This window comes from Nicotiana tomentosiformis, chromosome 1 (genome assembly GCF_000390325.3).
Source record: "Nicotiana tomentosiformis chromosome 1, ASM39032v3, whole genome shotgun sequence".
Taxonomy (NCBI): Eukaryota; Viridiplantae; Streptophyta; class Magnoliopsida; order Solanales; family Solanaceae; genus Nicotiana; species Nicotiana tomentosiformis.
This window is the reverse complement of record NC_090812.1, coordinates 103350753-103366581: the sequence shown is the minus strand read 5'-3', so window position 1 is coordinate 103366581 and position 15829 is coordinate 103350753. Positions and strand designations below refer to the sequence as shown.

The window sequence follows — 15829 nt, the reverse complement described above, 5'->3', positions numbered from 1 at the left end:
ACCTACTTGTCACCTAGCAGCTTGCGCAGTATCGCACAAATGCCCATATCTTTCTACTCCAATGTCGTATTGACAAACGGTTTAATGCGTTGGAAAATAGAATCATAGATATTTAATTTGATGGGTGGAACACCCCATAACTCTAGGTATATTGGGAGAAAATCGTCGTTATATTTGACCCAAAGTTTCAGTAAAACTTATGAATGTAACTTGTAATGACTTTCATCGACTTTTGTTCCACAACTCGCTTGACTTCAAAATATAACACACGGATGTCATACGACTAATATAAATCATAACATAATCTCCTTATCATGTTAAGCACCCTAGTCTCACCCCAAAGGAACATGTTATAACATTCCCAACTTGTCGACTTTCGACGAAACATTATTTTCTTCAATTGCTTTAGCTTCTGAACCGTCCAACCCTCTTTGTACTTGTTGTTCATGATCTTCAATATTTATAACCTCAGAGGTAACATGATTAAATTACTTTATATACTTTTAAATATTATCTCATTTTTGGTCCTACATTAGTTTGCTTACGATGCATTTTTACGTACGAAAATATAGGGTGTAACACACTCCATTTGGATTTCAATTTTCCGGGAAACATCTTCAATCGTGAGTTGAACAACAAAACAAGATCGCCCACCTTGAACTCCTTGTTTTGGATGTATTTGTCATGAAGGTACTTCATTCTCTCTTTGTATAAGTACAAACTTGTATATGCATAGTACCAGAACTCATCTAATTCATTCAATTGTACAACCCGCAAGTTAGCGGTTGCATCCCAATCAAGATTTAACTTCTTTAAAGCCCACATGGCTTTGTGCTCGAGTTTCACCGAAAAATGACAAGCTTTGCTAAATACCAACCGGTATGGAATCATCCCGATAGGAGTTTTGAAAGCAGTCAGATAAGCCCATAGTGCATCATCAAGCTTCTTTGACCAATCTGTCCGGTTAGCATTCACTGTTTTGGACAAGATACTTTTATCTCCTAGTTGGAGACTTCCACTTGACCGTTTGCTTGCGGATGATAGGGAGTCATGACTTTATGAGTGACACCATACTTGGTGAGTAAGGTATCGAAAACTTTATTTCAAAAATGCGACCCCCCCATCGCTTATGATAGCCCGTGGAGTACCAAATCTTGTGAAAATATTCTTCTGCAAATATGTCACCACACTTCTCGCTTCATTGTTGGGTAGAGCAACAACCTCAACCCATTTAGACACATAATCTACCGCGACCAAGATGTAGGTGTTTCCACAAGAACTCACAAAGGGACCCATGAAGTCAATACCCCACACATCAAAGATATCAATCTCCAAAATGGTAGTGAGAGGCATTTCATTCTTCTTCGAGATTCTACCAGCCCGTTGGCATTCATCACATCTTTTTACCATATCACTTGCATCTTTGTAGAGAGTGGGCCAATAGAAACCGCAACTTAGCACTTTAGTTGCCATTCTTGCTCCGCCATGGTGACCACCATAAGGCGAAGAGTGACAAGCCTCAAGAATAACATTTTGATATTCATCCGGTACACATATTCTAATTACCCCATCCGTACAAATCCGAAAGAGGTACGGTTCATCCCAATAATAGTCTTGACAATCCCATTTGAGCTTCTTCCTTTAGTTTGAAAAGAACTCATACGGGATGATACTACTTACAAGAAAATTTGCTAGATCTGTGAACCATGGCACCTCTTTCATTGAAATAGCCAAGAGTTGCTCATCGGGGAAAGAGTCATTAATTTTAAGGCCATCATGCGGCCTCCCCTCCTCCTCCAAACGAGACAAGTAGTCCAACACTTGATTTTCACTCCCTTTCCGGTCTTGGATGTCTATATCAAAATCTTGCAACAAAAGCACCCATCTCATCAACCGGGATTTGGAATCTTTCTTGCTCATAAGATAACAAAGTGCAGCATGATCCGTGTGGACAATCACTTTTGCACCCATCAAGTACAGGCGGAACTTTTCAATAGCAAACACAATAGCGAGGAGCTCTTTTTCGGTAACGGTATAATTGACTTAGGAATCATTCATGGTCTTACTAGCATAGTAGACCAGATGAAAAATCTTGTTGATACGTTGCCCCAAAACTACTCCAACCGCTACATCACTAGCATCACATATGAGCTCAAAAGGAATGCTCCAATTAGGAGCGGTGATAATGGGAGTAGTTGTCAACTTGAACTTGAGCAATTCAAATGCTCTCATGCAATCATCATTGAAGTGAAATTTAGCATCTTTCTCCAAAAGCTTTCACAAGGGGTTCACCACTTTGGAAAACTCCTTTATGAAACGCCGGAAGAACCCCGCGTGACCCAAGAAACTTCTCACGCCCTTCTCGGATATTGGAGGTGAAACTTTGGAAATCACCTCTATTTTCGCCTTGTCGACCTCTATTCCCTTCTTTGAGATCTTATGGCCAAGGACAATACCCTCCTCGACCATGAAATGGCATTTTTCCCAATTCAACATCAAGTTCATTTCTTCACATCTTGCCAATACCTTATCCAAATTTGCCAAGCAATTATGAAAGGAATCCACGACTACCGAAAAGTCATCCATGAAGACTTCAAGGTAGTCCTATACCATATCCGTAAAGATCGCCATAATACACCATTGAAAAGTTACCGGTGCATTGCATAAGCCAAATGGCATCCGCTTGAAAGCGAAAGTGCCATAGGAACAAGTGAAAGTTATTTTCTCTTGATCTTCCGGGGAAATAAGGATTTGATTGTAGCCCGAATATCCATCTAGAAAGCAATAGAATGCCCGGCTGGTCAACCTATCAAGCATTTTGGTCAAGAAAGGGTAGTGGGAAATGGTCTTTCCTTGTGACTTTGTTTAGCTTTCGATAGTCCATACACACTCTCCATCCGGTCATCGTTCTTGTTGGAATCAACTCGTTCTTATCATTGGTGACCATAGTTATGCCCCCTTTCTTCGGAACACATTGTACCGGAGAAGTCCACGAACTGTCAGAAATAGGGTAGACTATCCCGACATCTAACCAATTTATGATCTCCTTTTTTACCACGTCTTTCATGGCTTCATTGAGTCTCTTTTGATGTTCAATGAAGGATTTGGCATCTTTCTCCAAGTTAATCTTGTGCATGCAAAATGCAGGGCTTATTCCCCGAATATTCGCCAAAGTCCACCCAATAGCTTTCTTCCTCTTATAGAGCACCGCCAATGTAGAGTCAACCTGCACGTTAGTCAAACAAGAGAAAAGAATAATTGGTAAAGTAGAGTAAGGGCCAAGGAATTCATACCTGAGATGTGGAGGTAATGGCTTTAACTCCAAGATAGGAGGCTCTTCAATTGAAGGCTTTGTAGGAGGAGGTTTTCTATTATCAAGATCCAAGGAAAGTTTTCGAGGTGCATAATTATACGAACCCATCCCTTGCAAAGAATTAACACATTCTATGAAGCCATCCATCTCATCATCATCAATATTGAGAAAGACGGCCTCCAATGTATCATCAACATTCATCACAGCACTTGTTTCATCTACAATGACATCGGTTACCAAGTCCACGAAAGAACACACCTCTTTTCTATTGGGTTGCCTCATGGAATTACACACATGGAAAATCACTTTTTCATCACCAATCCGGAAGGTAAGTTCTCCAGCTTCAACATCAACTAGAGACTTCCCCGTGGCAAGGAAAGGTCTACCAAGAATAATTGGGACCTCATAATCAACCTCACAATCAAGAATGACAAAATCCGCTGGAAGAATAAATTTATCAACACGAACCAATACATCTTCAATCACTCCCAATAGTCTCTTCATGGTACTATCGACCATTTGTAATCTCATAGATGTGGGTCTTGGTTGCCTAATTCCCAAAGTCTTGAAAACTGAATAGGGCATCAAATTGATACTTGTCCCAAGATCACATAGTGCTTTTGAAAACTCGGCACTTCCAATAGTACAAGAAATCGTGAAAGCGTCGGGATCCTCCAAATTGGGAGCCATGGAATGCACAATTGCACTCACTTGATGAGTCATTTTTATAGTTTCAAAATTCATCGACCACTTCTTTGTCACTAAATCCTTCATAAACTTTACATAACTGGGCATTTTCTCCAAGGCTTCAATTAATGGCACATTTATCGAGACACTCTTCATCATATCAATAAACTTTTTGAATTGATTTTCGTCATTTTTCTTGGCAAGCCTTTAAGGATAGGGAGGGGGTGGCTTAAGCAATGGTGCCTTAGCTTTTTGCACTACTGGTTCCGGTATGTCAATCATATGATCCCTAGACGAGTTTACATCCTCTTGAGTCTCTACCACCGTGTCATCAATATCAATCCGCACTTTCTCATTTGCATGCACAACATTGTTTGGGGTCTCCGCTGCCTCTACCAGTTGCTCATCATCCACAAGTTGCCTTTGACTTGAGGTGGGTGCATTTCTACCTCTTCCACTTCTTGTAGTAACGGCTATGGCATGTCCCGTATTATTTCCACCCTTCGAGTTCACTACCATATCATTTGGTAGTTCCCCCTTTAGGACGAGAATTTAAAGCTTGAGAGATTTGACCCATTTGCATTTCTAAGTTTCGGATTGATATGTTGTGTGAAGCAAGTTGAGCATCGGAATCGGCATTCTCCTACATAATTTGCTTGAACATGTTCTCAATACGACCCATTTCATTATTGGAGGAACTAGGAACATGAGAGGGGTAAGGAGGTGTGTTGCTCGGTTGTTGATTCATCGGGGGCCTTTGAAAATCCGACCCCCGATTTCCTTGGTTGTTGTTCCACCCGCCTTGGTTGTTGCCTCTCCAATTGGCTTGGTTGTTATTGTTTTGCCAATTCCCTTGCGTATTGCTTCCACTCTAATTGCCTTGATTGTTGTTATTCCAATTGTCTTGATTGTTTCCTATATTCCAATTACCTTGATTGTTTGAAGATCTCCATTGTTGTTGACTAGGGCATTGGAAGTTGATTTTTTGCCCTTGAAAGTTGTTCACATATTGGACCTCTTCTTCTTGATCATTGTAAGAATCACCTTGATCAATTCCACTATCATCTTACACAAAATTGTTCACTCTTTGTTGCACTTGTGGACTTCTTGTTCTTCTCTTTTTACCATCATATTAACTCCCTCCATAGCATTGACTTGCCTCGTGTTTTGCACTTGTTGAAGTTGAGCCTTTGCCAATTGGTTCATGGTGTGGTCAACTCAGCAATGGCTTGCCCGTGATCATGCAATTATTTATGTAGGTGAATCACGTTCGGATCACCTTAAGGAATATTTGCCCTACTTTGCCCTACCAATGAAATGTCCGCCATTGCATCTAAAATCTCACAAGCTTCCGCATACAGTGTTGTCATAAAATTTCAACCGGCAAGTTGATTTACCACACACTGATTGGTTGTGTTGATCGGCCGGTAGAAAGTTTGTTGAATCATAGCCTCCGTCATGTCATTATTGGGGCACTCTTTGACCATAGTTCGGTACCTCTTCCATATTTCATGCAACGGCTCATTGGGCTCTTGTTTGAATGTTAGAATTGCGTCTCTAAGAGTAGCCATATGCCCAGGAGAAAAGAACTTGAAAATAAATTTCTCCGCCAACTCATCCCATGTATGGATGGAATGGTTTGGAAATCTCTCTAACCAATCCAAGGCTTTTCCCCATAGAGAGAAAGGAAATAGCCTCAACCTTAAAGCATCCTTGGAGACGTTTGTCTGTTACTCCCCCAACAAGTGTTCATAAACCCCTTCAAGTGCTTGTATGCATTTTGACTCGGATCCCCGGTGAAGAATCTCCGTTGCTCTAGCAATGTGAGCATTACATTCGTGATTTGAAATTTGCCCGCCCTAATGTGAGGCGGGACTATGGAACTTGCATACCCTTCATTCGGCAACACCTGGTGTGGAGCCTCTCTTGGTGGAGGCGGGGGTGGAACTGGGACGTTGTCTTGAGGCGGTCGGCCTCGTCTATTTGCATGAGGTTCAAGAGGAACCTCTTCAACTTGGTCATCTTCAACTTCCACATACCCCAAATGTATGTTTCCGAGTTGATCATTGTTAAGGGCCATTGTTGCACCCACAATTGATTCACACAAATCAGTAACACGGAAGGAAAAGAAGACAATTCACACAAAAAATCAAATATATAGCTAAATCCGTTTTTTAATTCCCCGGCAACGGTGCCAAAAATTGATCTCGTCCAAGTCATACCTCTATTTAAGGTTATGAAACGGTCGATGCAATAGTAATACCCAACAAGGAGTTGGGGTCGATTTTCCACAGGGAGCTATGAATGGGACTTAGGGGTATATATATTGTAGTGTATGAGCTTCAAATATCTCAAATTGCACTTCCACAAACTTGGGTTATTTCTAGGTCTAGTTTAAGCTAAAATTACAAACTAAGAATTGAAAATAGGAAAGTGTTTTTGTTGTTGTTTTTGAAATGATGTAAAAGGCCTAGGGCTATGACCTTCACCTAGGTGTTTGCCTAATGAGTTGTAAACTTTAAAGCTTGTTTTATTGGTCAGGGTGTATTATAGATATCAACACTCGAGTACCCACTCAATACCTCTCGATCAGAGAGTGATTTTTCCCAATTTGGCTTTCTCAAGTCCAAATAGGTATTGAACAAAACGGTTGATACCAAGCTCAAGTTGGGTTTTACTATCTCTAGGTTTAACCCTTTAGTTGGGACTATCAATCTCTCGATTTACCCAATTTCTTATTTACCAAGTTTTCCTAGACTAAATCTCTTTTTCTTAAGTAGAGACCAAATTAAATAGGCATGAACTAATATTTGCAACCATTAATTCTACAAGTAAAAGCAAGAACAAGGCTAAATAATAAACACCTAACCATAAACAAGCAATAAATCAAACACCCATTAAGATTACACTCTAGGGTTGGGTCACAACCCTAGTGAAAATCTAGCTACTCATGCTTAAGATAGAAGAAATAGAAGAAATAATAATTAAACCTATATTGATAATTAAAATGATGAAATCAATATTCAAAGACCTCAAAATAGCAAAAACTACTAAAAAGAGTAAGAGAAACCGTCTACTATAGCAGCTGATGTCAAAACTTGACCTTAAAAAGTGAAACTCTTCTATTTATACAGTGCTGGAAGTTTTGGATAAAAATGCCCTTTCAGAGGTTCTGCGGCCGCACAATTCCATGTGCAGCCCACACTTTGCTTCAGCCTGACAGGATTGGAAACCTGCGGCCGCACAATTCTGAACTGCGGCCTTACTTCTCTCTTTCTACGGACAACACAAATATGTCTCCGGCCACACCATGCTCTTCTGCGGTCCGCACAAATGTGGTTGCGGCCGCATCATGCTTTTCTACGGTCGCACAATAATTGTGCGGTCCACGCTCGTGTTGAACTTGAGATGCAGGTTCTCTCAACTTTGGCTTTTACCCAATTTCTGCGGCCGCACAATTTCATGTGCGGTCCGTATCTTGTAACCTTCTCTGATGGAATTGCTTCATGACCTGCGGCAGCAGATACCGCACTTTGAGCTTTTGTGCTATTTTGTCCTTAAGTTTAGATGACTCCTTCTTGAAGTGGATTTCATCTTCCAATATTCTTGTAATTAACATATTTTATTAGTTTTCGGGAACACAATTAAGCGCTATTGGACTAAAACGAAAGCAAAAAGGTGCTAATAAGTAGTCAAAATCCCCATTTATCAGGTAACCAAGACGACCTTATTCGAAGTGGTAGATAGCGATATGAGTTACAATATAATCCTCGGTGGGCCATGGTTGCATGAGATGAAGGTCGTGCCCTCAACATATCATCAACTATTGAAATTTCCGACCCCGGAAAGAATCAATCCGATAAGAGGAGATCAACTGGCGGCAAGAGAGATGAACGCAGTGTTGATTTTCAGCAGTAAAAGGAAGGAACCCAACAAATAGCAATTACTGAAGTCGACACCTTCTCCCTTGACCAATGAAGACGGGTGCAAGGAGTCGCCAGAATTCCACCAGGGGCCGAGTTATTTTCAAGAGCCGGAGGAGATGGATGCAACCAAATCCAGTGTAGAAGAACTCGAGCAAGTGGCCTTATTCGGATAATTCTTGGAAAGGAAGTTCCAGTTAGGAACAAGGCTCAATCCCGAACTCAAGACATGATTTGTTAATTTCCTTAAAGCTAAAGTTGATTGTTTTGCATGGTCGCACTAGGATATGACAGGTATTCCATTAGAGGTGGCCATGCACAAGCTAAGCTTGGACCCGAACTTCTTACCGGTACAACAAAAGATACACCCAATAGTCGAGGTCAGGAGCAAGTTTGTTAAAGAAGAGGTAACCCGACTGCTCGACATCGATTCAATCTAGGAGGTAAGGTATCCCGAATGGTTATCTAACGTAGTTGTAGTTCCAAAGAAAAATAACAAATTTAGAATGTGCATAGATTATAAGAACTTGAATAAGGCGTGCACTAAAGACTCGTTTCCATTGCCAAACATTGATCAAATGATTGATGCAACGGCCGAGCACGGGTTAATGAATTTCCTTGATACCTATTATAGGTACAATAAGATCAATATGAACCCAGAGGATCGGGATAAAACTTTGCTCATAACGAACTTTGGCACATATTGTTATAATGTAATGCCCTTCAGGCCTAAAAACGCCGAAGCCACTTATCAGAGGCTCGTGAACAAGATGTTCGAAAAGAAAATAGGTAAAACAATGGAAGTGTATATATATGACATGTTGGTCAAGTCTTTGAATGTAGGAGATCATTTAAAGCACCTCCCAGAAACATTCGATATCCTGAGGAAGCATAACATGAGGCTCAACCCGGAAAAATGTGCGTTCGGGGTTGGCTCTGGTAAGTTCTTGGTTTTCTTGGTCTCACAGAGAGGGATCGAGGTTAATCCCAATAAAATCAAAGCCATCGATGAAATCCCGGACCATCTAACGAGCGTAAAAGAAGTATAGAGGCTAACCGGAAGATTGGCCGCTTTAAACAGGTCCATCTCTCGATCCTCGTAAAAGTGTCATCACTTCTTCTCACTTCTGAAGAAGAATAACAATTTTGAATGGACTCCAAAATGTCAGCAGGTCTTGAAAGATCTGAAACGTTATCTATCAAGCCCCCCACTACTATCAAAATCGGGGGAAGGTGAATAATTATTGATATATCTAGCAGTCTTAGAAGTAGAGGTAAGTGCCGTTTTAGTTCGAGAAGAGGAAGGTACGCAATTTTCTGTCTATTATGTTAGTAAAATTTTATCAGGAGAAGAGACTCACTATCCACACCTCGAAAAGTTGGCCTTAGCTCTCGCAGTCGCCTCTCGAAAGCTTAGGCCTTATTTTCAGTGCCACCCAGTAGCCGTCATGACAATTTTCCCCTTGCAGAATGTTCTTCACAAGCCTGAGTTGTCAGGTCAGTTGGCCAAGTGGGCAGTAAAAATTAGTGAGTTCGATGTTGGATACAAGCCTAGGAATGTGATCAAATCACAAGTTTTGACTGACTTTGTGACCAATAGTCTCGGGTTACTGCCCGTAGCTGCTAAAGAAGAGGTGTTGGTGCCGGAAATGACATCAGGAGTTTGGACCTTATTTACGGACAGAGCTTCCAATGTGAAAGGGTCGGGCGGTTCAAATCACGCCTCTGGGGAAAGTCTGAGGCAGGCCATTAAAAATATTCTGTTAACTAACAATGAAGCTGAGTATGAAGCTTTGGTTGCAGGGCTCGAACTGGCCCAGGGACTTGTCTCTGAGGTCATATAGATCAAATGTGATTCCCAGCTGGTAGTAAACCAAGTGTACGGGATTTTCGACTCAAAAAAGTAATACAAGCAATAGTATGTGATTAAATTTCAGACATTGCTCGCACGGTTCAGGGAGTGGTCGATCACACACATGCAGAGAGAAGAGAATGTAGAAGCAGATGTATTGGCCAATTTGGGGTCGTCCACGGAGATGAAAGAGTTTGAATCCAGAACTATCATTCAACTTATGCACTCGGTGCTAGGTGTGGGTGTTTATTGTGAAGTAAATACAACCAACCTAGTCTGGTAGTAGAGGAATTATTTCATTGAATATCTGCAGCATGGCAAGTTGCCCGAATACCCAAAGGCATCCCAGGCTAAGGCGGCTCGTTACTGGCCTTATGGGAGGGCAATTGTATAGGAGATCGTACCAAGGCCCATTGGCCCAATGTCTAGGAACATCGAAATCGGACTACATGATGAGAGAAGTCCATGGAGGGATTTGCGGGAACCATTCCGGTGCAGATTCATTGGTACTAAAGCTGGTTAGGATAGGATACTACTGACCCCGGATGGAACAAGATGCAAACGCGTTCTTTCATAAATGCGACAAATGCCAGCGCTAAGCATAATTGGTTCATCAACCGGCAGAAATCTTACATTTGGTACTGTCCCCATGGCCATTCATGAAATGGGGGATGGATATAATTGGTCCACTGCCATCGGGTCCCGGAAAGGTAAGATTCCTTTTAATTTTAACTGATTACTTCACTTAATGGGTTGAAGCAGGTCCTTACCAAAAGATCGGTGTGCGCGAAGTGATCGACTTCCTATGGGAAAACATAATTTGCCGGTTCGGAACACCGAAGGAGATTGCCTATGACAACGGACCATAGTTCATAGGCTCCAAAGTCTCAAAATTTTTCGAAGATATGAAAATCAAAAGAATTACCTCCTCACCATACCACCTGAGCGCTAATGGACATGCAAAGTCAACCAATAAGGTGATTATCCAAAACCTAAAAAGAGGTTAGAAGCGGATAAAGGCAAGTGGCCCAAAGAATTATCGGGCGTGCTATGGCCATACCAGATAACAGAAAAATCAAGCACGGGAGAGACACATTTCTCTCTCATATATGGCGCGGAAGCTCTGATCCCGGTGGAAGTAGGGGAACCAACCTTACAGTTTTCCCGAGCAAACGAAGAAACAAATAACAAGGTATTGGTGGTGAAGCTGGATCTACTTGATGAACATAGGGACTTGGCACACGTGAGGATGGTAGCTCAGAAGCAAAGGATGGAAAGATACTATAATCGGAGAGGCAATCTTTGTTACTTCAAAGTCAGGGATTTGGTTTTGAGGGAAGTGACTCAAAACACTCGAAAAATCAATGGTGGGAAGTTGGGTCCGACGTGCGAAAGTCCCTACTGAGTTTTGGCTGTCACCGGTAAAGGATCGTACTAGCTAGAAAATTAAGATGGAGTGAAATTTCCAAGCAATTGGATCGTGACTCACCTCAAAAGGTATTACTGCTGATGGATGCTATCGATACTGAAAGTATGTGCTGCACTCGTTTTCCTTCGGCTAATTCTTGTCCCAATCTGGTTTTTCTGACAAGGTTTTTTATGAGGCGGCAACGGAAAAATACTACGAGAGAAGTGCCATCGGCAAGACTAACACCTTCAAATGACAAGCATTGAAGTAACAAACAACTGTGGGATGGTTAAATAATCTTTGGCTCAATGGCAAATTCCTAATGGGAAGCTAAACTTGCCATCAAACCGAAGACTATTCAACCGCCTAATGAAGCAAGACTTTCAGTATTCCAATTCGCATACTTCGCATTCAAATACTGGGGGAAGTAATATAAGATACGACAACAATATTTCCATGAAAATCGGGGACTACAAGAACCGGGAACAATAATATTTCATCGGGACCGGGAAATACATGGTCAATCTCAAAGAAATAAGTTGTACAAGTTAGCCACATATATTGGAATTTTCTTTTTTTAGCAAACGAATGCTTGTGTACTTTTGAAGATAGAAGGAATAAAATAAAGTCCCTTTTTTAAATCTTGTTTCATGTCCAAACTATGAGTTGATTTTATCATTTGAAAAATAACAAAAAATTTAAATGCTTGTGCCGGAATGAACAGGAGACGTCCTCTTCAAGAGCACCGTAAACATAAGAGGGTCGTCTCTTATGAAACTCTCATAGTAAATGGTTGATTCCGGAAGATTTTATGCCCGGAACAAAAAGTTATTAGACGAAAATACACACAAAGCCTTATCTAATTCGACGCAAAAAGAATAAACTTTGCGCAATACTTAAGAAAAAGTCTTCTTCATTTATCAAAATGCCAAACGGCATAAGTACAAAAATGCAAAAGAAAATAACAAAGGAAACAAATTCTAAACATTATCGCCGCCGGAACTCGGGGGGATAGAGGCATTTACGCCCCCTCCCCCGGGGAAAGTGGAAAGATCAGCCGCCAGTTCAGGTCCTGGGCCTTCATCCTCATTCTCTTCAGCTTCATCCTCGATTCCCGAACACTTGGAATCGGTGCTCGAAAGGTCAGCTACATCATGTTGAGCCGAGAGACATTCTCGAGCAGTTAACTTCAATGCTCGGTCCTTGGCGATGTCATCATCAATATCAACGATGCCTGCTTTGGCCTCCTCCAAGGTTTTTCTCCTCATATGATACATAGCGTACGTCTTTTCAAAAATGAGAGAATCCCCTTAGTGTTAGAGCTTTGCCTTAAGTTTGTCAACCTCGGCTTGAAGGTTATCCCTCTCGGACCTCGTGGCGACGAGGCTAGAATCGAGATCATGGATTTTAGAAAGATGAAGCCGATTTTGATCTATGATCTTCTTGATTCTCTCCTCCATCGTGGCCCTCTTCTCCTCGACGGCATTATCCTCCTCAACTTTGGAGCTCAAGGTTGCCTCCAAATTATTCACTTATTCAACGAAGGCAGACTCGCGCTCAGCCGCAGCAAGCACAACATCTTGAAGTTCAACCTACTTAGCCTTAGCATCTTGGAGATGTGCACGCGATTGAGGAGAATCTTGGTTGTGGCCCATCACTTCTTGCTCACTTTGCTGTAACCAGGCCTCAAGCTCACCCGCTTCAACGACTTTTGCCTCCAACACCGGGAGACGCGCAACAATTTAATTCCTTTTGGCCAAGAACTGATCCCCCTCAGATACAAGCACTTCTTTGTCAAGAATCAATCTCTGAAGGCCCTCAGAAGCAAGGAAGTTGGCCTGTAAAAAAGTATATCAAGTTTAGAAATCTCGTTATAACATATAAGTAGAGAACAAGAAATAAGAGAACAAGTACGATACCACTGCTGCATTATGCATTGCATTATTCAACAAACATTCCACTAAAAGAGAGTGTATCTTCTTCTTATCCTTCTCTGAAGCCAGCGACTTTAGATAGTTGGCAAGTTCCACCGGCCTGGACAATAGATGGCACCCCTTCGAAAATGAGAGAGTGACATTCCTCATCCCTCGATGATATGGAGAAGGGGGTGAATAGATATGCCCTAATTCCCGTGGTCAGGAGACTGGGGAGGAGAAATACCCTTCTCTCAGGCGTCCGTTGCCCGTGGAGGAGATGCAGTGGGTGCTGGTGGAAAAGATGCAGCTGGTGTCGAGGGGCGTAAAGTTGTAGGCGTTGAAGGTTGAGAAACAGTTACAACAGGAGCAACGCTGATTATTGGTTGCTCATCGATCGAAGGCAGAAGAGGCCCTGGGTCCGACCTCCCGAGACCAGAAATAGCAATAGGGGTTGGAAAGTGATAATCAACATCCTCCACTATATCAAACTCGCCCTAAAGTGCTTGTACCTCATCTGGGGTCGGGTTCTAAAGCTCTCCCGGTTGAGTTGATGAAGTTATTCTTTTTCTTTAGAGGGGAGCCACTTTATCACTGGCTTCTCCGTTTTCCACAACAACCACTGTGGTCGGCTCGGTTGTTGTAGTCTTTATTTTCTTATTTTTATCACCAGCCGAGAAAAAACGCTGCCTTTTTGGTTGCTTGTTCTCTGGCTGGGGACTCGGGGAGGAAGCATCTCCACCGGAGGCAGATCCGAGGGCACCACTTCGGGCGAGAGCACTTTGTAGCAATCTCGTGGCCTCCACATGATCAGCTAAAACATCCACTTCGGGGCAGGTAACAAAGCCCTGTAGGAGTCTTCAATCAAGAAAAAGATATGGTTAGCAAATTTACTTATGTTCGTATAGAGGCTGAAAGGAGAGGGGATCAGTTTACCGTGGTTCTTGGCTTTCCATCCATATTTGAGGCCCATCTTCTTCTACTGATGGGTATCTGGCATTGTAATATCCAGAATCTTCTGAACCCATTGGTCTAGGCCTTGGACCCTCATTGGTGTCCATCGAGCAACTGAAACAACGAAAACTAAGGCCAACAATGACAGGAAGTGATCTTTTTATGAAGGAAAGTGATGAATAAATTACAAACTTACGTGAACAATTCTATGATTCAGGGAAGGATGGTGTTGTGGCCGGGATGATATCTCTGGTAGCAATAATGACATACTGCTCCATCCACCTACGGTCATTGTCATCATCTACGCTGGTGAGAAGGGCATAGTGGCCACGTTTGCTGAAATTTATTACTCCCTCACGGAAAATCTTGGGGGAGTAGAGATTCATCATGTGCGCCAAAGTTAGGGTTTTCCCAGTCTCCGTGCACAATCGACATAGGCAAGCCACCTTCATCATATCGAAGGGCCTACTTATGCCAAGCAGGCCTGGTAACGATGGCAGAACTCCAAGATCACAGGGTCAAGCCCCCGCTCAAAGAAAACGGACCGAAGGTGAAGAGATATATATATAGACATATGTAAAGCCTTCCTTGGTGAAGGTAATTTGCTCTATCAGGTCAGGAGCAATGATGTTAAGGTCTGAGCAGTTGCAATCCTCCTTCACAACAGCAATATTGGAAGGGCGAATAGAGGAAGGATACATGCTTTCGACCCAAGTTCGTGAAGACGCGGAGGGGAAATTCTCTTGGAAGTCATTGACGGTGTTCAGATGTTTGGAGATGATGGTGCTTACCATGGGAGGATCAACATCAACATCAACCTCTTTGTCTTTATTTATCTTCGGGCCTCCACCGAAGAGAAGACCAGAGTTTTCAAAAGATTCAATAAAAGAAGCCATGATAGCAAAAAGACAATGGAAGTTTTTTGAAGAAAATCGGAAAGAGATGAAAGCAGAAGAAGGTTAAGTGCAAAGAAGATAATAAACTTTTGAAAGTTTTGGAAGTGAAAGAGGTAAAATGATGGGCATAAGTAAAGATATAGACGAGAAAAATCGTGGTCATGATTACCTCGAGAACCGGTAAAAATATTGCTAAATCGTAGGGCAACACCTGTTCGGGGTATTAAATGCGAGAAGGCGTGCGTCCTTTCAAGCATCAAAGACTGTTCAGAAGGTTTTCAAAAGATTTCCCGTCAAGAAAGGAATCTTCACCAACTTCGTGATGACACAATAATATGCCACCGGAAAGCAGGGAGACTATCTATATAGGGTAAAATTGGTTTATATTGAATGATCGAATAATAGCATGACACGTGGAACTGAAAACATGTAGAAAGTAAATCAAATAATAACCCGTACCGGGAATAACAGATGTAGTTGGCATCGGATAAACCCCGAAGGAAGGACGATCAACGTGAGCAGATCGAATGTTTGCCATCAGATAATATTTAATGAAGAATATTTCTTGGTATTAAATAGACAGCCATTGCAAAGAATATTTACATTTATGGTCTGCCGTTACATATTCATCCATGGCCCTTTTACCACCAAATATGCAGCCAGATTTACCACCAAACGAATTGCTCACTGAAATCACAAAGCCTGGCTTTATTTTCTCTAGTTGATACTGAAAGTTTTTGAAAAAATTACTGTAATTGTCCTAAGAGGTTAATGAAAGAGTTGCCCACCTTCCAGTCAATTATTCGGTGGTCAAAATCATTTTTTGAATTAGTGAACAAACAATGCTGTAATACGGAATAACACACACTTGCTTTCCCCAATT

General features: G+C 41.9%; 1 protein-coding gene and 1 long non-coding RNA gene across 2 annotated transcripts; both read right to left on the bottom strand.

Annotated features, from left to right (window-relative positions):
- Positions 1-2809: 2809 nt before the first annotated feature.
- Positions 2810-4036, bottom strand: LOC138908031 (uncharacterized). The gene is made up of 2 exons (XM_070198663.1): positions 3227-4036; positions 2810-3127 (listed from the first exon to the last, which is right to left on the bottom strand). Exons 1-2 carry the CDS (start codon positions 4034-4036, stop codon positions 2810-2812), a joined length of 1128 nt encoding a protein of 375 aa, XP_070054764.1.
- An 8043-nt stretch (positions 4037-12079) lies between these two features.
- On the bottom strand, positions 12080-15806 carry LOC104121612 (uncharacterized). The gene is made up of 4 exons (XR_691978.2): positions 14247-15806; positions 14033-14164; positions 13103-13954; positions 12080-13021 (listed from the first exon to the last, which is right to left on the bottom strand). It is a non-coding gene; the product is annotated as an uncharacterized lncRNA (long non-coding RNA).
- Between the last annotated feature and the right edge of the window lie 23 nt (positions 15807-15829).